The sequence below is a fragment of the Falco naumanni genome, chromosome 3 (genome assembly GCF_017639655.2).
Source record: "Falco naumanni isolate bFalNau1 chromosome 3, bFalNau1.pat, whole genome shotgun sequence".
Taxonomy (NCBI): Eukaryota; Metazoa; Chordata; class Aves; order Falconiformes; family Falconidae; genus Falco; species Falco naumanni.
Genome location: NC_054056.1, coordinates 4,470,206 through 4,495,003, shown reverse-complemented (window position 1 = coordinate 4,495,003; position 24,798 = coordinate 4,470,206). Strand labels below are relative to the sequence as shown.

Sequence of the window (24,798 nt, the reverse complement as noted above, 5' to 3'; positions counted from 1 at the left end):
CAGACACAGTTAATTAAAAATGTCATTAAGCCACCAGAAATAATAAAAAACCCCACTTAACCCTCTTCACCTGCAGATGGTTGGGCTACAACAAAGACTTGGACAGGGAAAGCCAACTGGGGCTGCAACCTCTGCACCCCTGCCCTTGTGGCAGGATCCTTCCCTCTCCGCAAATTCAGCATCCTGGAGCAGAATGTGTATCAGCAAGTTTGTATTTAGAGCCCTTCAGGAAGCAGAGAAGCTTGATTTTTGAGGTGGCAATAAACTTGCCATCTGCTCCAAAAAGCATTTCTGAGACTCTGTGGGCACTGCAATCCACTGGAATTAAGAGGTGACAAAAGAGTGGGTGTTCGAGGGGGAAGCAAACCAGCATCTGGCTTGGAGACCCGTGGAGAGCGTGGTCCAGAGAAAAAGGAGGAGAAGCACTTATGGGGGTTCAGAGGTACACAAACTCTGCCTGCAGGAAGATGATGTGCGAGGAAAAGGGACAGAGGCTATGAAAGCAAATCTGCAGCTGGGATTCCAAAAACAAAGCAGCTTAAAAATAGGCAGCAGAGACAGAAAAGGCGTATTAGATCATCTTGTGTTCTCCCCCATTGTGCCAACACAAGATTGTTCCCTGCAGAATATTCTCTGCTGCTTCCATAAATGTCAGCTAGGAGTGAGCACGTAGTAAAGATTATTCAGAGGGGATTGGGAAGGGGAAGAGGATTATGCACTGGCAGAAAGGAGCTATGGGAAATGTCATTTGTTAACCAGACCATGTGTTTATGGGCACCCCAATTCCCCTCCTCCTGCCACTGCTGGCTGTGTGAGCAATTTATGTAGTGTTACGAATCGAATCCTCCAACCTCTGCCACGCGCTCCTGGCCACCAGAAAGGATGAGAAATGGAGTACGGCCCAAAACAAAAGGATGCCAGTTGGCTTTGAGAGCAATGTGAAGGGGAAAGGAAAAAAAAACCAAAAACCTACGTAGCTGAAGCAGGCAAGAAAAGCGCAGCCAGCCCTGGCTATCAGCTGCTGGAGCCGGGGGGGGGAGCTGCTCCACCATGAATTCTCCTACAGCTCCCACCCGCTGCCGCTCTCGCTCACTCACCTCCCGCATCCCTCTCAAGGCACCTGATAACCATGGGGCAGTATTAAGATTCCTGATGTAGATATGGGGAAGCAGCGAGAGGAGGGGGACTTTCCAAAAGGGGCTATTTCAGCCTCTGGATCTAACACCACCAGCGAGCTGTCCTCCTCGCTGGAGAGCCAGGCTCTTCCAGAGGGACACTGAGCTCCAAGATCCTGACTAAGCTGCTCTATGTGTGGTCAGTGGACACCCCCCCGAGCTCCACAAGGGAAATCGGAGCACGAGCCTTCTGAAATGCTTAGAACTGCCCCCCGAATTCTTTCTCTGCTGGTGACTGCTGTGGATTGGGACCACGATGGAGCTCCGGGCATGGAATGCCTTCAGCTGAACCAGAATGGCACAGAGTGGGGGTTTAGTGCTTCTCATGTAGCTCCCATGGCAAACCTCCTTCCCACACCCCTCCGTCCCACGGCACAGCCCTGGTGTGTTCAGCAACACCACAGGACCCCCCCGCATCCCCAGGCCATGGGTGGGTGGTCTGGCTCTGACTCCCTCCCTGGTGGCCTGGGAACTGGTGCTCAGGGACTTGTTTCTGCTTTGAATCACACCGCTGTCAGGTCATCCCTCATCCAAGAGCATCCTCTCCCAACCTCCCCACACACCTTCTCTCTTATCTCCTCCCCACCTCCATGTTTAAAGCCCCACACACCATCACAGTTTTTGGAAGGAAACAGATTTTGGAGCTGAACACCAGGCTCAGATGGCATTCCAGCGTACCACGGCAATAAAAACTTAGCTGCATTTGTACCTATTCTTGATTACACCATTTTCCTCAAAAAAGATACACTACATCAGAGAATTCCTCACACTGGGCTAAGGATGCAGGAGGCACAGTTGCCATGACAGCCCCTCGTGCTGTTCATCTGCTCATTCCAGCACTCGGTGTTTGCACCCGTCTGTTATCGCGGAGGCTCCATCGCTATCTGAGCTTGTGCCCAGTTTCCCAGTTCACCCTTGCCAACGGGACTGGGTAGCAGGGTCTTGGTTTACTGCGTTCCACTCACCTTTAAATAAATACAAGCCTTGGGAGGGCTCCAAGTGGATATAAGCACCCGCAGCACAAAACCACCCTTCGGCGACAGGACTGTTTGCACCCTCGTGCAATTTCCAAAGCGACTAAGTGATTTGGGAGCACAGAAAGGATTTTTTTCAAGGCTCTTTGGTGCCTCCCACACTAAATAATCTTGTTTTTTCCTTATGGCTTGGACCGGACAACAATGCAGACAGTGCAATGAGATTTTGCCTGTGCTGTCTCTGTTTTCTGGCTAGTTTCCAGGGAAGTCAATGCAGTATCAATCCCCCGTGCTTGGTCCCCTTGGAACATGGATGAGCGTTCAAAGGCATTGAAAGGCTTCATCAGAATAAAGATGGGCATTTCATCCACACAAAGGAACAGGGATGATTGGCGGGCTGAGGAAGAGGTGCAATCAGAAAGCGAACACAGCGAGGGAGACGAAACAGCGCCGAAGCAAAGCCCCCCGGGGCACGCTGCCCTGTCTTCCCCTCCACTCCCACGCCTGGAAGGAGCCCTGTGCTAAGTATGGTATGTCATGAAGATTACAGTTAATTAGGAGGAAATGTGGAAAGAACAACTACATGCCTAAAGCTTATATGAAGCCAAAAGAAACGGGGCACCGTCTGAATCTCAAGACATTTCTCATCCCCTGTTGAGAGACGCAGACCTGAAAGGCCACTTCCAGAAACACCAAAGGAAATTCCAGTTACAAAAGCCCAGCAGGACCCATGCTCCTGCCAGTTTTTCCAGATTCTTCCAGGCAATGGCTCTCCTGTCCTTAACCAAGGCTTGGCTGTGTCTTTACTGGCAGTTCCAACACTTCTACAGCAGTTGCCTTCACACAGCTGATTTTTTTCTCCCCCATCCCGAGCGCTCCCAGTTACTCCCTTCCCTCCCTGCCCACCTATTCCCAAGGACATGGAGAGGAGAGGAGCACCCATCGCTGCCGGCCTGCAGCTCCAGGCCTGTTCTCAACAGGGAACTGGAGCAATTACAGTCAGTTTTTATTTTTACCACGTTTTCCTTAGTCCTTCCCAGGACTTCCCAGATCCTCATAACGCTCCGTCTGCCTGCTCTCACCTTGGCACAGAGGGATCGCTTCGTTCCAGTGGAAGTAGCCCTGCGGGTGCTGGGAGCAGGTGGTGGTGCTGTGGCCGACAAGACGGTAGCCCGCGTCGCAGCCGAAGCGGAGCGTGCTGCCAGGGTGCAGACCCGTCTGGCTGAGGATGAGCCCGTGGGCCGGCGGCTGCGGGAGGCTACAGTAAGGAGCTGGGAAGAAGGGCACAAGCGAATAAATCAGTCACTGGATGGGCAACGTCAAGAGAAATTCTCTTCCTATTCTCGGGAATGACACCACGCTTCCCATAACCTAAGGCTGTACAAGAACTTGTGATGGATAAATAAAAACTCAAAGGGGGGAAAGAACGCAGGGCTAGTGTCCAAGTTTCACTCCGCTCTAGAAATAAAGACTAATTTCTGATAATTAAATATTACTTAATTCATTTACAGAGTAAAGTAATTATTTATTTATGACACACTGGCAACTTTTCAGCTGAGTTTTATAACTTCCATTAATTAAGATTTGCTAAGTTCCAAACCACAGCGATTCATTTTAAGGAATTCTCCGCAAACATTCAGCAGCCAGCAGCAGTTTTGTGCTGATCGAGCAGCCCAGGCTCCCGGGTCGGGATCCTGTGGGAGCAGTGGCACAATGCCCGAGCAGGTGCATGGGATGGTTCAACCAGTTCATTGCAAATGCTGTAACACCATCAGTCGCGTGTAAGTTGTGTCTCGTGCACCAAGCAGCTCTTAAACACATGTTCTTAGTGATGTTCATTTTCAAACATCTCCAAATGGCCTTGTGGCAAGGACACAGTAATCAACACGGCAATCTTTACTGTGAACTGCATGGGATGGGTTCTGTTCACCCCAAGCCATGTGGTCTACGGTTATAAGAATAGGTTCTGATTTTTAAGAGGGGTTGAGAAACCAGCCAGAGCTTCAAGGTTTCTCCTGGAAAGGAACCTGCCTCCCCCAGCCTCGCCAGTGCAGAACCAGCCCAGCTTTCTGTGCCTTCCCGGGCTTTGGCAGCTTCTGCCGACACAGATGGCCTATGCCCCTCTGCAGCAATTTCGTGGCGATCTTTGGCTGAAGAGACGGCCATGCCCTTGGCCAAGCACCTCGCCCCTGCTGCCTACTCACCGGAGTAGCGGATTTTGAAGCCTTTTCTGCTGTAGGTGTGATCAGAGGACCAACGGAGATAGACTTTATTCCCACTGCTGGTGACGGTCAGAGGGGCAGAGTAGTTCCCACTCAGCGACAGGAGCAGCGGACTCTGGCCAGAGGGACCTGTAAGGAAGGAGGGAACAAGGAAAAGTCAGGGCTGCCACGCAGCTACTCACAGGTCTTACGTGCCAGGGCGCGCCGAAGGAGCGGGCATGTTGTGGAACTGTAGCACGGCAGCTTTCGTTGTGAGTCCGGGTACAGCCGCTCACGCTCAGGGCTCTTTGGTGAACACGAGCTCCCGCGCAGACACCTGGCTCCTGGGGAACCGACGGCAGATCCAGCCCAGCTGACAGCAGCGAGGTCGGGATTTTGCTCCAGGCAGCACGCCCCATGCGCGACCACAGGAGCATCAGTGCCGCGTTTGTGTTCGGCGTGTAGTTACAAGGCTGCTTCGCCGTGAGTACCGACAGATCCCCGGTCAGGTCCCGAGAGCTCAGGGGTGTAGAAAATCTGGGCTGCGTGGGCTTCAGGGATGAGAATTCCCACCTTCCCAACTCGTCCCTTCCCAGCAATGTCTGCTACAATTTATCCCAGGAGTTTTCTAAATCCTTTCCCTTTGAAAAATACTTTCCATCTAGCAAAAAAAATTAAAAAAAATCAAACCATTGATATTTTCTTATGCAGAGAATCAATGAGTCTTAGAAGGAGCTTTCTCCAAGTCCAGGAGAAGGCTGTAGGTGCAGTGGTGGAAAGCCACCCCCGAGCGCTCTGGGAACAGCGATTAAGAGCTATCCAAACTGCTGCTTTTTCCTTTTCCCCTCAGTTGCTAAGCAAGTCATAGAATCACAGAATCGTTCAGGTTGGAAAAGACCTTTAAGATCACCGAGTCCAACCATTAACCCAGCACTGCCAAACCCACCACTAAACCCTGTCCCTAAGCATCTGCATGTCTTTTAAACACCTCCAGGGATGGTGACTCCACCACATCCCTGGGCAGCTCCTTCCAATGCCTGACAACACTTTTGGTAAAGAAACTTTTCCTAATACCCAATCTAAGCCTCCCCTGGCACGACTTGAGGCTGCTCCTCTTGTCCTATCGCTTGTTACTTGGGAGAGGGGATCGACCCCACCTCGCTACAACCTCTGGGCAAAGGGGTGACTCTCTTACCATCGAAGATTTCGAACTCATCATACTGCTTCTCACTCAGGAAGTACTCGATGGTGAGGGAGATGTTATACCCAGGCTCCACCTTCACCACCCACGAACAGGTCTGGAAGTGAGGGTAACTTCCCAGGAAGCTCTGGCTGAGGATCACACCGGTGGAGTCTGTCAAAACCTCGTTCATCGGACAGTGCACTGCAGGGAACGGGAAGGACAGACAATAAAAAATGAGTTTTCCTGTTCTGCAGAGGAAGCAAACACAAGATGCTATGGCCAAGAAGGTCTGTCCTGACACGCTAAGCCAAGACAGAGCCCAGCTCCCACCCACGTACATCCACTTGGACCCTTTGGCTCACAGAGAATCCCCAGACCCTGATGTAGGCTCTGAACAAAGCGTGCTGCGTTTCCACAAATCCCAGCAATTGCCACATTGAAAGGAAGGGACGAAAAGCAACAATGCAAACAAACAATTACAAATGTCTTTGCATCGTTTCACATCTCTTCCGAAACAAACGGTGCTGCAACCGAGCAACCACTCTCAAGTTACAAAGCACTCCCTGGGAATCCCTGGAAGCTTTATTGCCTGGGTCAGAACAAGGTATGCAGCCACAGGCTTCTCCCAGGTCACCCACCGAGCTGTTAACTAGGACTTCAGAAGTCTTTCTAGAATCACTACACCCCATTCAGCTTGTGGAAATATTAAATCCAGCTGAAAATGCTAAACATAAAGGCCAGCAAATACACCCCAGAAGAGGAGGCAAACACACAAAGTGAGCAAAAAGTGTAAAAAGAAAGAGATTTTTATTTATTCATAATTGTCACTAAAGCCCAGTGCAAATGCTGTACTTATATTAATAGAAAACAGCCAGAACTATCCAGAAAGAACAGTGTATTCTTTCCAAATCCTTAATCCCATCAGTGATTTTTTGACCTCTATAAATTGGTGGCCAGATGTAATTTAAGCAGTCCCTTTACCCCCAGGCTAAGAACCATCAGTAAATAATTGAATGACCTCCCTTTCTCTCCTTCAGTTCATGCTATTTCAGAGAGAATAAAGCTATAGAAAAATATCCCATTATATGGTAAAAATGTTCAGATAGGAGGGAATGAAGGAGATGAAATAATCGCGGCTGGAGTGAACAAAAGTACCAGCAGGAATCCAGAGGATAAATAGGGGAACGTGGCAGCATGGAAACATCTCTGGGATCCCTCCTGCGCAGCAGCAAGGTGTACAACGCAGCATGCTCGGGGCTTTCATTTGTCTCCCATGTAATACATTCTGTGGCACTAATAGGGAAGCTGCTCCTCACGGGATTGCCTCGCTGGAGGAGCTCGCTTCGCTGCAGCCCTGCTCTTCCTTCCGCTGTTCCTGTGTCACTGGCAAACCATCAGTGCCGAATTCCTCCCCCCTTCCCAGGATAAGGACGTTTGGGTGACTGTTATAATGACTTCAGGGATGCAGTCAGACACACGCTGTCAGACCTCTGCTCAGCTCCACAAGCTTCAAGTGCCTTCCAGAACGGGGGGCTTGGGGTATAAGCCAGAGGTCCCTCCTGTGAGGCAACCCCCCTGCCCCCCAGACAACGCAGAGACCCCACAAAATCCCTGGAGCCAGCAAAGGGGGTGCAGGAACTTTCCCCATCACTTATTAGGGAGCTGTGGCAATGAGTTATGCAGCAAATATCTCACTGTTATTCGCAGGTTGCTGCTCGAGCCCAGCCACAGTGCACACGGTGCATGGCACAGCCTGCAAGGCGGGTCAGGAGAACAGCCTTTCCCTGCACGGTGATGTCTCCTGACCCTCCTCACCAGGTCCTGATGGGTGATTTTGCACTATTGGGACCCTGGAGATATGAGAGTTAGCCCCACAGATGCAACATGTGCAAGGAAACCTCCTCCAGTGCCACCCAGCTTGCTCCCTCCCTTACGAGCCCCCCTGCTTTGCAGCAGTCTGTGAGTAGGGGGGCTTCGGCTGCCACCCTGGGCACCCCAGCTTTACCTTCACATGTTGGGGGAGGTCCTTCGAACTGCAGGTGAGTGCCCAGTTTGCAGGTCAGGATTTCATTTCCAATCAAGGTAAAGCCAGGAAGGCATCTGTACCTCACTATGTCACCTACAGACAGAAACAGAAAACACCTTGATCCGAGAGAAGCATTAATTCATGCCGACTGAGCTGTGCCCTGGGAAGGGGGTACCACAGGGGGCAGAGACCTCTCGGCTGTGCCTCTGCCATCCAGCTCGGGCACGACCGTGCAGAAATAAAAGGCATAGAAAGGCATGCTGGAGTCTCAGTCGAGATAAACTGCTGTCATGCTGCTGAGACTATTATGATTTGTGCAAGCTATTTCAGGTAGAGACTTTCCTCAAAGAGAGCAGACAGCGAGAAAAGCTGCTTTAAAAAAAAAAAAAATAAAAAAAAAATCACAGCTACTTCGCTGGCTGCAGACACACTTAAAATGTGAGCCACAGCAAAAAAAATAAAATAAAATACAAAAAGCACAGTCAATATGGGTGAAAAGTTCTCAAAGGGAAGAGTAACGGCCTCTAAGCTTTCACACAAATCTGTTTGAAACACCTGAAAACCATTATCGTGGCAAAGATTTCAGAATGTTTCTGAACAAGCTCGGGGCTCTCACAAAAGCCAAAACACTTCTGCTATACTAACAGAGAGGAAAAGCCTCAGGACAATCAGATCAGTTTGACTCCCTGTGAATATCAGGTGCTGAGCAAGGTCCTGTGCAGCTCCCCACGCAGTCACCCATGGGAAGAGGTCTCCTGATCCCCCAGATATGGGGTGACAGGACCTGTGGGTCTTCCTGGGGGCACTGCCAGCAGCTGGCGAGGGGGAACGGAGGGCTAGGAGGCCCGGGAGAGGCTACCTATGTTAAATTCTTCGTTCTCGGTGATGATTTCTGCGTTGGGAACGATGGTCGGAGGCTGACATCTGAAGAGCTGGTAGGCTGGAAGAGCAAAGGAAGAGTAGCAGAAGTTAGGCTGGGGGTGAAGGCAGTCACAGCCATCTCGGTGCTAAGCACCACGGACATCAGCGCAAATCCTCCCTCTCCACAAGCAGCAGGAATTGGCAAAAGTGCAACCAGCCCTTTCCCCCTCCAAACCCTACAGAGATGGATCCAGGTATGGGTCCCCCAAAGCAGCTTTTTCCAGTTTTTTACACCTAATAGGAAACACATTGTTGTCAGTCAGTGGAGATGTAGGTGCCCGGACAGCATCTCCGGTCAGTCCGTCTGGATGATGGGTGCTGATGCCAGGCAACGTTACCAGCACCTTTTGGGACAGTACGGGAGAAGACGCTGGTGACCTCAGTGGAATCAGGTCCATCTCATGACAGGCAGAGCCTCAGACTGCTCCAGCACCAAGCAGAGCACAACAATTATCAGAGAATTTCATCCTTACTGCCTGTCCTCAAACAGAACTCACAAAACTCACTGATTTTTTTTTTTTTTAAACTTGGAATTATTCGTTAATTTCTTCCGCAAATGATTGCAGGAGTGCTAGTGTTTTCAACTGCAAATCCTATACGTAGCTTGCAGTTCACAACGTAACCTATGCAAGGTTGCTGTCAGTGCCTCATGGAAGGCACGACAGGCAGACCTTGCACTCTTTGCTGAATTAGGTGTTTTTTTCAGGAGTACTATGTAGCTAAACGGGAAAAAGAAATCCTGTTGATGCGCCAAAATAATTCCTTACGGCTCATGCACCTGACCGAATACATTGCAAACAGCCCATTTTCCACCAAAAATTCAAGATCAGCTAACAGCGGGCAAAAGAAACGCGCTGCTGACAAGCATGTGGGTGCATAAGGCTTGAGCACTGCACTGCTTATGAAAATAAACACACAGGAGCTATGAACACTGTTAAATTGAAAATATGGTACTGGGAACTAAATGAATATTAATGGAAGACATTTTCTGCTATTTGCTCAGCACTTCTCTGCATCTTTGCTCCCCCTGCACCTGACCCTGGACAAGCATAACTTCCTCTGAAATTTATATCAGCCCTTTAATTTAAGATACAGGAGCTCAAGCTGCCACTGAATATTAATTCTTACTAACTCCACAATGTTGAACTCTTCACACCGCAGCAAGGCTGGCAGTCCTGGCAGCAACCTTAATGAGGCTTCTAATGATGCTTAAATACTCATGTACAGAAGCAGATGCCCCATCGTCTTGCCCCAGGTTCCTTACCCCCTAATCCAGGGTAGGACAATATTTTCCAAGAGGTGCGTGGAAAAACGTGATGTTTGGAGGTCTGGGGAGCAGGCTGGAGGGAATGCAGGGGCTGCTCTTAATGTGAGGGGTGGGCTTACACACCCCGTGCGTGCAAGGGGGAGGAAAAACCAGCCACGGGCTACTACAACTCAACTAGGGGCGAGCGTGTGGGGGTGGTGGGGGGTCACGGGAAAGGGCCAGCTCTGTAATTCCGACAGTCAACCCCTTCCTTGCAACCCACCTTGGCAGCACAGAGAATGGATGAGCAAAGGAGCCAGGAGAGCCCACGCGTGGGATGGGAGCGGGAGCCGGGAGGCAGCAGGGAAGGATCCTGCTGCACAGCAAAGAGCCATCCCAGGAGGGAACACCCTTATTTCCAATCTTTCAAAACAGATGTTTGACAGTGGGGGAAGAAGGAAAGGAAAGCATAACAAAAATTTATATTAAATGCTATTTAAAAAGTGCTTGACAGCACCTATTGAAGTGGAAAGATAACCCAGCATTCACAGCATTAATCTCCTCTCCTTAATGGGCCGTATTTCAATACAGAGGTGTGATTAAGATGGCTTCAGCATAGGGGTGATACAGCACTGGTAAAGCTCTTTTCAACAGCACATCCATTTGTTCTCACCAGGACAAAACAGAGTCCCGTCCTTGAAACCACACTGGGACCCCCTTGAGTTACTGTGCCATAAAACCCGCTCCCATCACACTCACACATCAGCTCCTGCTGGCACCTGAACTAACCCATTTAATAATAGGTGCAACATCATCATTTTTCAAGGGATGCTATTGAATCTTTAAGCTCTGGGAATCATTCTTTTGTTTCCCTTCCTCCACCCTAAGGAAATGTTTCTTTGCAACCATTTAAAAGGGCAACGGTTCTCTTGACACGGTTCTGATCATCTCTGTATGGGAAAATACAATTTAAAGCTGAAGGAGGATGTCTCCTATGTCCCAGATCTGCCAGCACGCAGGCACAGAAATGAAAATACACGTTGCTGAAAATCCTGAGGAAATCGCTTTTCCTGCAGTTACACCCCAAAGGGTGATGACAAAGATTTAACTGACTGCACAGCCTGAGCCTGGTGTGAAAACTTCCCCCTTTTTCCCACACCTCTTGTGGCGTGCAAGGCACCACGTGCAGAGCCAGAGCCTGGGAAAGAGTGGAAACGTCTCACCCTGGAGGCAACCACCTCAGTCGCTTCCATCCTTGGGGTTAGGCTTTATGCTAAAGCCCCACGTATAAAGGAAGCAATGAGCCAGTAAATGACACTAATAAAAGGCCAAGCAGCTGCCAGAGTGCCCAGCTGGTTCACGGGGAATGAACGGCTGCCCCAGCTCCTACCAACACCAGCTCCAGACCCCTCGTGCCTGCGAGTGGCTTTACACCCCACATAAACCATAAGCTAAAGAAACTTCAGCATAAAGCGCTACCAAGATTAGAGAACGGCAACATATGCTGATGGGCTCTAACCATAGCAATGATACGATCTAATTCATATTACAAAAGGAAGCACTCGCTGAAGTGCAGCAGTGTTTACATACTGCTCGTTTCTGAGCCAAACTGCCTAAACCATAATTTTTTGCATAACTGTTATATACGCACCATTGTCTGGCAATATAAATCTCACAGTGTTTTGCAGCAGTAAACCAATTCCCTCCAAAACCTAGCGAACGTTCTTTAAATTCAGCCTATCTGTATAATACTTGCCTTTCGGAACTGAACATAAGCTAAGGCATTCTGCACAGATCCGTCCTGTAATTCACACCAAGGCTTTGTTGAACGTTGTTGCCAGCAAATTACCCCAGCAAGAGGAGGTCTCCATCTGTATTTTCCCAAATCCCAGCACCGCTGTAGGAACCTGTTAGCTAATCCGATTTAAAGTTGGGCTCTTGTTTCGTGGTAGAAAGCACAAGGTCTCATTTCAATGTAATACCCGACGTCGCTCTTAGCGTGAGCTGCACTCGCACCAAAGAATCCCCAGGTAATTCAGGGATTTATGGGAATCCTTTTCCTCCCCAGAGAAATGAAGTCACCCCTCAGCTGGAACACAGCTGCCATTTCAAACTAGCCACCAATATGGCCCAGTTGGTTTAGCACAGCATTGGAAAAGCAATACCACATCCAGCCAGCACCGCGGGGACGGGGACTTTTAGGTGGACAAAGCAGAGCTATCCATAACGGGATCTGCCACGGAGCGGACAATGTTTACAGGCATCACCTTGAGAGAGGTGTAGGGCTGGCGTGGCTGTTAGCTTGCAGGGACCTGACCTGTGCTTGAACGATCACCACGTTACAGATGGATATCCACATCTGCACGGGGCGCGTGACCGCTCGCCAGCGCTTGATCGCATAAGCGACCTTCAATCTCAAACGTCTAACACTGGGCCCTTTGTGGAAGACTTCAGGTAAAAGCATGTTTTTTCACATCTTTTCCCCACAACCAGTCCTCCCCACAAGCCACAGCTGGCCCGTGCCCCGCCACATCCCACAGGCGGGTATAAAGCTCGTGCTGCTCAGCAAACAATACAGACCGTAGAAATAAATGGCAAAAATCCCTCCGTTGGCTGCATCACTGTGGAATTTCATCAGGACCTGGTTGGAAGAGCTTTGGGCTGATTTCTTAGCAGAGTTGCCAGTGAACACACCGAGCTGTGGGGCTGTTTGCTGTGGACCATCCCTAAAATCATATGTCAGAAACACAAGGAAAGAGCATTATTACACGTCCTTAATCCCAGCAACAACCAACCTCCTACACTGCACGCACAGGAACTCGTGCATGCTCTTCCTTCCCTGTCCTCCCTTTTCTACATCTGTGTTCCAGTCTCAGCAGCTCCCTTGGTAGCTGACCTGGACCCCTCGCCCCCCTCCCCACTCCAGCCTAATCAGGATAACCTCTTCTGGCAGTGCAGTGCTCACTCAGTAGACAATTACAAAACACCAACTTCATTTTTAACTTCAGAACTTGAAGAGTTACAGCCAGCTTTCCCAAGGAGTTTCACTCCCTGTTGGCACAACAGACATCGAGATATTTTGCAAGTCAGATACTGAGGGCTACAAGCTCTTTAGCCAGGGCAGCTATGTGTGCTCCCATGGCTGACTGAAGTTGATAATACATCATTTCTCTTCCCTTCTCCAAATAGGAAAAGAAGATCCCAGCCTGCAAGACTCCTGGGGTGAAGCAATCAGTGCCACTTCATTAACTGCAGCAGAGCTGTGCCCACTTTACATCAGAGGTCAGAGCTCCCAGTTGCTGCTGTTTAAAAGGCAGCTGAGGGTCACAGCCAGGGCTGGTGCCTAATGCCATCCCAGCGCTGCCTCTGCAGCCTGGGAGAGCAGCTTGGATGGTAGGGCTGTGCATCTCTGATGGCAAAAGAAAAACCAAAAGAGGACATTGGTAAATGTAGATGATTTTATCAATGGCTTTTTCTTCATTCAGCCTCTATCCACAGGCAGGTAGCCATAAAGTGCAAAAGGGAAAAAAACCAACAAGCCCCATAAAGATGTCTATCAGAGAAATCAGAAGTGAAAGGCAACTCCTATTACACCAGTTCGAACAAGATTCATTTCAACTAAATTCAGCTTGGAGATAAAGACCCCATTTACCATTCATAAAGTGCCCTCTGCAAAGCCCCCTAAGCTTCCCAAGAGGTGGCTCCTTATTCCATTCAGCAGAGCATTTTGGAGATGCAGGGACAGGCTGGTGAAGGCATCCAGCAGGACAAGCGAGGCTCTGCCACCCAACACCCTCCCGCCGCAACTGGGACACCAGCCTGCGCCCCCCCAGCCGCTCAGCCCCTGCCCACGGTGCCAAACCAGTGGCTGCCAAGCCCAGGCGCTGCGGGGGTCTGATGGGCTGCTTCATTTTTAATTGCTGATGACCACAGAAATCAATGGCAAGAAAGATCTGCAAGGTCTGACAGGTGCTGCCGTATGGCCAAGGGTGGGACCGCTCCTTGTGAGCTGCACACCATCGAGGCAAATGTACCACGGAGGCTAAGGATTCCCACCCAGACTGCCCTCCAGACCCAAAGGATGACACTTCCATCACTTGGCACGAGCAGCCTAGTCAGCCAGGGATCGTTCCCTTCACTGACCTTGCACTCCCTGCCTGCATTTCTCAGGAATGTTACATCAGCAGTGTTTGGAAACGGTCACCTTGTCCGTTTTGCTAGCCACTTGCAGCACACGGTCCTTAATCTAAAGGCTCTACCAAGCACCCGGAGTTAAAAAAATTTCAAATCCTCATCCCAGTGTCCCCGGAGGATGCTCCTACTCTCAAACATAGCACTACCCACACACCACGGCAACTGGTGCTCTATTTATCAGCAAGAGCATCTTTCTGAAATGGAGCCTTAGCAGCAACTCCAGTCATTCCTCACACCTTTGCTGTACCCACCAAACAGTGATGAAATCGTTGTAGGGCTCTGTCTGCAGCAGGGTGAAGTTGAGGTGGATTCCATAGCCCACCGGCACTGTGAGAAGCCAAGCGCAGTCCTGGGAATTGGGGTACTGGCTGGGGAAGCCAGGAGAGTAAACCGTACCGTTCTGGGTGGTGATGTTCCCCCCACAGGGCACTGCAGGGAATCAGACAGAAACACAAAACTAATGAAGAAATACCCCCCACCAAAACAAGAACTCTTAAAGATCCTCCATTTCCCATTTTTCTTTCAATATTTTGGATAAAAAGATAGCAATTCTGGATACCGGAGGATCCAGCCCCAAAATCCTGGCCTGGTTTGCCTTGATTAATTTGTATCTGTCATGACTACATCTAACGTTTTCAACTTAATCCCATTACTATAAATTTATTAAGTGCTTCAGAGTTGAAAGGAGACTGCCAGGGCGTTTTGTACAGATGTGACAACCAGGTGTGCAAATAAACTATCTTTTGCCCTAGTAAGAATCTTTGGGCTCCACCAGCTGTCTGCACCCATGCATGGAAAATACAGCTCCTGACGAGATCACACCAGTGGGCAAATCCATCCACTTGTTCATACAGCACAGGCTGGACCAGAACCGCCGAGCAGCTGGCTGCTCACCGAGTACCTCTGAGCAGGGGGGAAATGATGATTTGTATGACAGCGGCATCCAATTCATTAATCAAGGTGACAGTTTTATTGCACGAGGTATCTCCCAGGTCCAAATGAACTTGCAAGGCAATTAGAAAGCCTGTGCAGCGAAAAAGAGGGACAGAAAGACGACAGACGTCCTGCTGGATGTATGCAGGAGGGCCACAGCAGGTCCCCAGGTCTGAAAGTCTCACGTACAGCTTCTGGACCTCCCTGGTGTGGAAGTTCATTTGAAATGACGATCACACATCTGCAGCGTGTTACTGGCAGCCTGCAACAACTGCAGGCACAGGGTTAAGCGCAGTGTCCCCTGCCTGAGCCAGCTCTGCTCCAGAAGCTGCGTAGCTGCATTAACCCAGCCCTTGGCTTAGGCGAGCACGTCCTCCCTCCCCACACAACTTATTAATTCAGGCTCAGCGCTACGCTCGTGCGTAGCAACACACACCCCTTTTCGTGCAGGAGCAGCTCCACAGACTTGTGCCACCCTGGCCCAGATGTGATGTGCCAGATGTGAGGGCAGAGCCAAGCTCTGTCTATTCCCCGTCTGGTTCTGCTCTGCTTACTCACGTGGTCCACCAAGCTGCGAAAAGCATGTGTATTTATGTAACTCCATACGCTCACTTTCCCAAACAAACACCCAAGAAACCTTGGGGGCCAAGTTCCTTTCTGCCCTGCAAAGCAGCAGGCAGCCTGCTGATGACTGGAAAAAACCAAAACTCCCCGGAGTGGTGCTGGAAACCTTGGCCTCTATGCATTTATTCCAGAATTACAGCTTCTCTTTTAATTAAAAGGGCTTTCAGATGTGACCTGCCTGGGAAAGGTGAGGCAGTTAGCCTAAGGCAGCAAGTCCTCACTGCTTGCTGCTATGCAAAAATGGACCGTTTAAGGCAACAGCTACAAGAGGGATGCTCTCCATTGACTTTAACAGCACTAACAGCCCACCAGGCGTGCGCACGGAGAAAAGCTGCAAAAGGTCCACAACGCACCTAACCCCTCACCCCCCTCTGCTATCGGAAGCGCGGCAGAGCAAGAAAGCTACTTTAAAAAACAATAATGAAGGAAGAATTGGATGGTTGCAGCTGCCAGAGCTGATGCCTGAGGCAGATAAAGGCACGATCCTGCTCCCAGCAGCTCCCCGCCGCGCCAGCAGCACCCGGCTGAGCACAGGACACTTTCCCAGGTAACACACATCTCTGGTGCATCGCCGGGGTCACTGAAAGAGCAGCCGAGGATTTGGTTCTTTATGCTTTGTGTTCTCTGGGGTTCAAGGACTTAAAAGAGGAAAAATATCACCCCTCTCTCTCTTTCCCCAGTGCACAGTTCTTGCAGAGCAAGGGCTGTAAGGAGGCTGGGAGAAAGGTCAGCGCTCCTGGGAAACGTGGTGAGAAATCTTCAACAAGCAGTCTTGAACTTCTTAAGGGTTCACCTGGAAACCTTCTGAAATAAACCACACACCACTCAGCCCACTGGCCACAAAGGATGAAAGGCTGGAACAGCCATGGTGGGGTTTGAATAGAGAATTTGGTCATTTGAGCTTCGGTGTGTAGAATGCAGACCCAGTCGTTGAGCCTGCAGGGCCCTCCTAGCATACAGGCTCTTCAGAAAGGAGACCGTGCCTGAAGAATTCCCACCTGGATCATTTTGGAGGTGCCACTGCTGCCACACTACAGAAACTGGGCAGGGACACAATCTTCCCACACCAAGAGTCCCCAGAGCTGCAAGGGTCTTTTACCAGACACCATTTCTATTTCCCCACGCTAAATGAATGGAAGCTGAGCACTGCGGAAGAAATAAAGCAGACAAATATTCTTGCAACAGCCCTGGACCGTGCCGTGCTGGAAGCGCAGCTCCTACTGGCAGTAGCAGTGCAAGGGACAGCTAGAGACAGGGCTCAGCCATCGCGTGAGATTTAAACACGTCACCTCAAAAAACACACCTTGGTTTTAAACTGTTTTTTAAACTGTTGGCTTTGACCAGGCTGAAATATGTTGACGATCAACTCACGGAGAACATACCTCAGCACCTCAAAGCGCACATCCTCCAGTGATGCTTTTGTTTCCAGAGACACTTTCAGCCCCATTACCAAACGATCCCAAAGGTGGCCAGAATGAGGAGTTCAAGCTCCTTCTCCCCCCCTGAGATGCCCGTGGGGGTGCTGCTGGGGTGAGCCCAGAGCCATACCTTCACACCTGGGCAGCGGGTGGTCCCAGTTCCTGTTGGTGCCGTGCTGACAGGTCAGGACAGGGTGGCCGATCAGCTGGTAGCCCGGTAGGCACTCAAACGAGATGGACTGGCCAACGTTGTAACCGGCTCCTCTTACAACGCCGTTAGCAAAAGGTTCAGGGTCAGGGCATTCCTGCAGCTCGTAGGCTGGAGAAAGAAAAAAAACCACAACCCACCAAACATAAGGAGGAATGTTTCACACGTGGTATTTTCTCAAAAAAGCAGGAACGGTACACCCACCGCACTGCTTGGCTAATTCCTCCTCATACAATGACTTAATTGAAGGAGATAAATTTTAATGAACCATGCACACGTCTGCATGGAGGCTGAGGGAAAATCCAGCTTCGCAGGAGCCTCAGACGTGAGCGCCGGGGTCTGCCCCGGTCCGCCGGCGCCTCCGAGCCCATATTCACCCAGTCACCCCGCACTTCGCTTCTAATTGGGAAATCTGCCTTGTTTTCCAACAAAACACGAACAACGCTGATGACGAACGCAAGTCAATTGGTTAACATGTTCCACCTGGCATTATAAATTATTGGGCAGCCTTGCTAGAGCTAATTTGCATAGCAATTTCCATGAGATTACCCAGAGTGCCTCACAGAGCACATTCCTTCCTAAATTGTGCAGCGGCGCATGAATTATATGGTGCGCGAACAGGACAGCCAAGACAAAATTAATGTTTTCAATTAAGTATGAGTAGCGGCTTTTATTGCTGTTTCTGGGGAGTCAGCCCTTTGTCAGTCCTTGGCTACATCACGTGGCTGGGGACACACGCTCCACCTTTCCCACTCCTCCCATCTCTCTCCCAGGCACTAGCTGGACCACTTGGCTCCTGTGCAGCAAAGCCCATCTGAATTGTATTCGGTATGAAATACACGACCTGCCCCTGGCATCCTTTGCCATTTCACACTCCCGTATGCCACGGACAGGTGGACAGAGGAGACCAAAAGGTTTTGCAAAGACATTCATTACGGCAGAGCTGCGGATCGAGCAGGGCCAGAAGTTCACGTTCTCCTTCTCTTTCACCAGGGCAGACTAACATAGGCAGCCCCGACCCAGCACCTTCAAAGAGCAGCAAATCCACGAAGAGACGGGGCACTGCCAGGACCTTGGGGCACTGCCAGGACCTTGGGGCACTGCCAGGACCTCGGGGCACTGCCAGGACCTCGGGGTGGCTGCTGCTCAGAAGACACCATGCTCAAAACCAGGGAGCTGCCCAAGGACTCTGGCTGGGTGAGAAGGCACCTCCATTCCTCCATCATCTCCAAAAACTACGCTCGAGGGCATCTTTTGATTTTAATAAAACTTCTTTCTCTCCTCTCACTCCAGGTACCCGTGGCAGCCCCACCGTTACATTCCTTGGCTCTTTGCTCAGCTGGTCCCCCACCAGCCTGCCCGGCACAAGGCTGGGCTGCAGCAAACAATGCCTTTGGACTTCAGTGGAGACTGAAAACCACCGCAGAATTCCGCAGCAAATGCACGGCAGCTGAGGGCTCCTCTCTTTGCACATGACACTCAACAGAGCCAAGTTCTATGTGAATCTGGCCAGAATTAATTCAAAGGCATTTTGCTGTCACAAAGCATTCTAGGAACATTCGTTATTTGCCGTAGGCATAAGTCCGGGTGAACAGATCCCAGTTATTAGGATTAAGCATGGCCTTCATGTAACACCTTTCCACTCATTTGGATTAAGTCCTCATGGAATTAATTCAACAGAATAGCAACAACCGTGATGCCTCCCCTCCCTCCACTGCCCTCTCCATCAGCACCCGGGGACAGGATTGTCCCACTGCAGTGCCTTCTCCAGCCTCCTTACCTTGGTATTCCAGCTTGAAGCCTGGCTTGTTCTGGGAGTGGTCGCTGTGGAAGTACACGGTGGTTTCATGAGACGTCGACAGGAGGGAGCCTGGGATTTCAGTGCCGCTGAACCGCCCGATGACGTTACTGGTGTCGTACGGCCCATTGCGGATTTCGACAAAGTCATGGTTCGGCTCAGTGGAGAAGTTTAGGAACTGGATGTGAGCACCTGGAGAGGAGGAATGAACAGTGCCTCTAAAGCTACACCCGAGCCTCAGCACATCAGCACCGCTCGCCCAGTGATGCCCAGTATACCCCGGGCATCAGCAGTACATTTACCCTGCTGGAGGCAGAGGGTGCCTGTAGTTTCAGACAAGCTCGGGCTATTAACGCCTGCAGGTTCATGCTGCTGGAGCTCCTGTACACACCCCTCCCTCTGCCTGACACCCGAGGAACTAGGAAAGCAGGCACAGAGCGACAGGGATCACCCCTCGCCAAAGCGAGCGTGGCCGGCTCGGACGGCAGGATGCGCTGAGCACCCCGGCGGGCTGTTTCCCCAGCAGCGCACGGCAGCTACAGCCGGAGGAGGAGAGTTAATTCAGGAAACCGGGAGACTCAGCACTTCTTCCAGACATGCAACACTTCCACCTCCTGGCAATCAGGCACCCTGATGGGGCTGGCCTGGAGAAGAGCTGAGCTGGAGGTGGGCAAATTTCTCTCTTTACCAAGGGCTGGGGAGAGCCTAATTCCGAACGTGCTGATGCCCGCACGAACTCCAGCTGAGGCAGGACATAATCTGACACAAGCTCTGGTCACCTGTTCCATTTCTAAAGACTGATGAACTGGTGATGTTTTACGGCCATTACAAATGTGAGTAGTTAAGACGGGGAGATACACACTAAAAGAGGGTCTTACAGCCGATTTGGAGGCATGCCCACAAATCTGGATCAACCTGTTACATTCCACGGTGTCCTGGTATCACCTTCTGAAAAAAAATCTATCATTTCATAGCACCCTATAAATGCATCTTTAATGGCAAGTGTGATCAGGAGGTCAAACAGCAGTTTCTGTAAGTCATCGTGGCACTTGGCATCCAGCACGAACTGAACAGGGACAGGATCTCCCCACCACATCTTTTGTGATAGCATCAAACCAAACCCATCTGTCTCACCGAACCCCACCGGCAGCAATATCCTCCATGTGCAGTCCAGGTTGCTTGGATAATTCCCTGGGAACCCCGGGCTCAGGAGCACTCCTTCCATCTCTTCTGCCGTTCCTCCACACTGGGCTGTAAAATCAACAGTGTTAATGGTCAGGATCACTTAAGGGTCTTCTCTGGATGATGGCCATGGCCGGCCAGCTGCATGGGAAATAAAGCAATTAAAAACTAAGAAGAGAGAAAGGAAAGCCTCCTATGGAATTAGCATAAAGTTTGCGAGGCACTGCGTGGCCACATTACTAATGCATGTGCCTTTCTCCTGCCCTCTGGAGATAAAAGCCTGGTCCAGAGATCCAGTTTGGGCAATCAGTGGGAGAGACAGATCTGAGCTGTGAGCGAGGAGCTGGCCACTCTGTTCTGCCCACAGCCATCGTACCAGCACCTATCATCCACACAGCACTTGTTTGAATTTTTAGCCACCTAAAAAAAAAATTACTGTGAAGAAACAGACCGATTCTATTTTGATTCCAGTTCCCGTTACTTCTTTTTCTAGTTAACTGATCTACCTTGACTGCTATACTTGTCAATCTCTGGGCAATTACTGATAAATATAGAACAGAGTGTTTGCACACTGATTGAAGTAAATTCCCTATGAAGAAGCGAGCCACAGATGACAGTGCAAAATATGTTTACAAAAGGCATCGCGTAAAATTTAAATACAGATAGCATCTTTTCATGCTTATCTGGGTGACCTCTACCTTGTTACAGTAACACCAGCCAGCCAAATACACCCAGGCGTTCTCCTAACACGTTCTGACAGTGAAGGTACAGATTCCTTTTGTCCAGTATCTCATTATGTGTGTACTTGCTACTAACAAGGTTTCTCCCAGAAGGTTTCTCTTTCTTTTTCCTCTTAATGGCTCTTTAATAGAACTACTTCTAAATTATTTAGAAGTCAAGCATCTGGACAAAGTAGACCAAAGCAAATCAGCACGCTTTGCCAGGGAAGCAAGCTGTTCTCTGAGCAGGGCAGCAACCGAAGCCCGGGGTCCCGGGGGGCTGGCAGCCAGCGGCGCTCTGGACACTGTTTAGACACATCAGGGCACGTGATTAGCAGAGGACAACGACCCTCAGGGCTGTCAGCATGGGATGCTGTGGCATCCCTCGAAGAGATGATGGTCACTCACGATGAGTGCCATGTTTACGCCTCCCTGCATTCGGATGACCACCACGCTTGGGCACGACCGTCCAAACCCAGACACCTGAATTCAACTGCCCTGGTGCTCATACCGTGAGGATGCTGAGCTGGCACAGCCCAGCCAGGCCAAATCCTGCTGCACTGGGCGACCCATACTCGTTAAAAGAAGAAAACTTGCAACTTGTGGCTGCTCAGCTAGGCACTAGCTAGGTGATAATACTGGGATCCTCCTCCGTGCTGGGATCTCCCCACTCTAAAGCTGAGCTGAAGGGCTTCTGACTTCACTCAGAGCCAGTCCCACAGGCGTGGGTCCTTTAGCTCAGTTATCCTGCTGCAAATGCCTCTCTATTTATTCCTGGCCTGCAGATCATCGGATGAAAGAACTGTTAGCTCTTATAATTACTTTAAAGCAAAATGATGTAAGCTAGAACAGCAGGAGCCTGAAATAACTGTTAACTAAAGCTATTAAATGCATAAATGTCTCTCTCAGAGCTGTAAAATGTGCAGTATGAATATTAAACACCTAGACTTGCTAAAAGCAAAATATTGAAAATAATCAAAAAACTCCAGCAAGTTCCCTTCACCTCTGTGCCTCTTCTCGCAGGGCTTACTTCTTTCCTGGTGTGGATCGACTGTCCAGTGCTTTTACCTGAAGGGCCAAAACACTCTGTATTCCCAGCCCTGCTCCTCAGAGGGTGTCACAGGCAAGGGGCTACACTGGCAAGGTCACATAGGACCCGCTAGACATCAAAGTGGGGACAGCAAGGCACCAAGTGCTGCAGTTCAGAGAGGCTGGGAGGTACCCAGGCTCCAGCACAAGACGCAGATTTAGTGATATCAAGATGCATTTCATCAAAATAAACCACAGTCTTAAGATCTCACTTAAGATGGAAAAAAAACCCTCAACCCATAAAACCAACCTACTTACAGTATAAAGAAGTCTTAGGTTGTCCCTCTTGAATAACTTTTTGTTGAGGAAACCTTTTTTTATATTTTACATTTTATACTACAGCCACATTTTAAACATTCAAAATCAAGCATTCTGGGCAGCCCACAGGGACTTTTCCATTGAAATTCCCCCTGCAAAAGAAATGCAGATTTTTCCACACTGCCTCTCATTTCCAGAACAAACTTGCATTTCTCTAACTTAGCCCTTGACTGGTTTTTTTTTTGTTGTTGAGAAGTGCTATAAATATCTGCTAGGCACAAAATACCAAGAGTCCTACCGATGCAAAGCGGCGGTGGGTAATTCCAGCGGCGGACAGTGCCTGGCATGCAGGAGATGTGAGAGTGGCCCTGGAGGAAAGGAAAACAAGACACATCATTTGGAGAGCCTCCCCGTATTCTAGACGTTTGCTGTCATCCTTTTGGCTGGAAAACATTCAGTACCTGCAGCGCATAGCCTGGTTCACACTGGAAAGAGACGACGTCGTTCACTAAGTAGCGTTCACCAACCTTCAGGCCATTCCCAGGAACAGGGGGCTCCGGGCAGCTGGACAGACCGACGGCTGGGAAGGCAAGAGCGAGGTGAGTGCTCCAGGGAGCGGGGCTGGGGGCTGCGCTGAAGGCAGGAGGAATGGGAACACCCCCCCCCTTCCTTTTATCCCATCCCCTTGCTGACCAGCCACCTCCACCGCAGACACCGGGGGTGGGGGGGATTCTTGGATTCTCCACAAAGACACCCTGATGACGCAGTATTCCCTGTGTTACAGGGCTGGCCAGGACTCAGAGCTATCTGCACCTAGCACTCTCACTTTACCTACAACATGTTTCTTTTCACCTGCGAAGGCATCACAAATCACTTTGTGATTCATGGCCAAAAATGTTTTTGAGCTGAACCCTAATGCCTTGACAGAAGAGCTGCACTGGCACCAGCACATCCATCGCCAAGCGAAGACCGACTCACTCCCACCTGCTCATGAACCAAACTGGGACCCCTCCCCACCTGAGGTCCATATTCGTGTTGCGCCGTAGGTGCCTTCACCACCCAGGCAGCGTCTGATGGGAGACTGGAGAGGATGCGAGGGAGGACTACCTGCTTCCCCTCGCTGGCGGTACCAAGGGCACACGGTATGTCTTGTATGTAATTTGTCCCTTTCTGGGTAGAAGCAGTACGTTTTCATCCTTCGACCCTATTCTTCCTGTTTTCAATGACAGATTGAATTTACCATGAGATAGCAGCAGCAGTAAGCGCGGCTGGTCCCTGACGGTGCCTGCAGAACAGGCTACACAAAGCTCACTCAGTCCCGTTTCTCCCATTTCCATCTGAGCTACGTGTGCAACTGGGAATATCCTGCTGCAAACCCCATTAACAATCCCCGAGGTCGAGTGATGTGCTCTCCCTTACACACATGCCATCCCCTCATCCTCCTGCAACACCCAATGGTGATAAAACGAAGACAGGTGCCTGCATCACCTCGTGCCCACCGCGGCTCTGCTGCCTGCCAGCACCTCCCCTCGCTCTGAGTGCTGGCAGCTGCCACTAAAAGATAACCTTCTGCATCACTGCAAGGGCTAACACTCCGCTTAAACTCTGCAGACCCAGCTGAAAGCAGGTGAAAAAAAGGGAGAGAAGATGCTGACTCCTCTCCCGACACCTGAATCATGCTTCCCAGCAAGGAAACATGTAGTCCCTCCCCACATCTGCCTGACCTTCAAAGAGCCGATAAAGAAAATAGCTTTAAATAATTTCCCATTCAGATCAGTGGGCACTGAGTTTCAGTCGGTCCTAAATTGTTCTTGCTCCATTTTGGCTTTTGAGCATGGAGAGATAGGAGCTCTGCTTGAGGAATCCAGTGAGAGGCAACAAAGTGGTGTTTTAGTTCGCCTCCCAAAACTTCCTTGCACCGAACAATGACAGAACCTGAGGCTCAGAGCCATGGCATTCTACTTGTACAAGCAAAGCAAAAAATGTAGTATTTCCAGCTGCCCTGAAAATCGACACCAATTAATTTTCTCAGCAACCAAACAAGTCTGATAATCCCAAGCCTCATGAAAAACCTGCACAGGATTGTTGCAGAGGGGTAATAGGATCCTCAAAGAACTTAATGAAACAGAAATGGAGAAGAAACAGTCACAGCAAGAGCATTTCTAAACGAACATCCACTTCTCCAGCTCCCAGGGAGCAACTTGGCACACACCTCCTCTCCCCAGTCTTGTTGGTGGCAATAATCTTGCTGGATCCATTAATATGCAAGGTTTCAACCTGCAAACCCACTAAAACCTGGAAAGCTTAGTACTAGCTGGCCCTCTAAAAGCACACCGTCTCTGCAGTCAAACAGCTATGCCATTTCTGTGGACGCTTTATGAAATGAAATGCACTTTCAAATCTTATTTGCTGCTTTGGAAAAAAAATAATAAACAGAATATTGGTTGGCTTCAGAGACAAACACAAGATTTGTGATCAGAACCAATTACGAGACACGGTGTCCAGCAAGAAACAATTATGTTTGCATTGCCCCGAGGCAGATTGCGTGAAGAGAGGCAGCAGTCCCAGCACATCTCTCATCAGCTCCCCATCACCGCTACTGATGCAGGAACACAGCCAGACCATCACCATGTATTAACCAGTCTCCCG

General features: G+C 50.0%; 1 protein-coding gene across 1 annotated transcript in view; it reads right to left on the bottom strand.

Moving 5' to 3' along the window:
* Positions 1–24,798, bottom strand: part of CSMD2 (CUB and Sushi multiple domains 2) — a 306,341-nt gene that overhangs the window by 40,230 nt on the left and 241,313 nt on the right. The window contains exons 38-49 of the mRNA XM_040588319.1: positions 22,611–22,729; positions 22,448–22,517; positions 20,036–20,152; positions 18,884–19,093; positions 17,026–17,214; positions 14,172–14,349; positions 12,307–12,452; positions 8,419–8,499; positions 7,539–7,652; positions 5,546–5,734; positions 4,354–4,500; positions 3,232–3,420 (exon numbers count right to left, since the gene is read on the bottom strand). Of these exons, the coding sequence (XP_040444253.1) occupies positions 3,232–3,420; positions 4,354–4,500; positions 5,546–5,734; positions 7,539–7,652; positions 8,419–8,499; positions 12,307–12,452; positions 14,172–14,349; positions 17,026–17,214; positions 18,884–19,093; positions 20,036–20,152; positions 22,448–22,517; positions 22,611–22,729 (1,749 nt within the window). The remainder of the gene's footprint in view (positions 1–3,231; positions 3,421–4,353; positions 4,501–5,545; positions 5,735–7,538; positions 7,653–8,418; positions 8,500–12,306; positions 12,453–14,171; positions 14,350–17,025; positions 17,215–18,883; positions 19,094–20,035; positions 20,153–22,447; positions 22,518–22,610; positions 22,730–24,798) is intronic.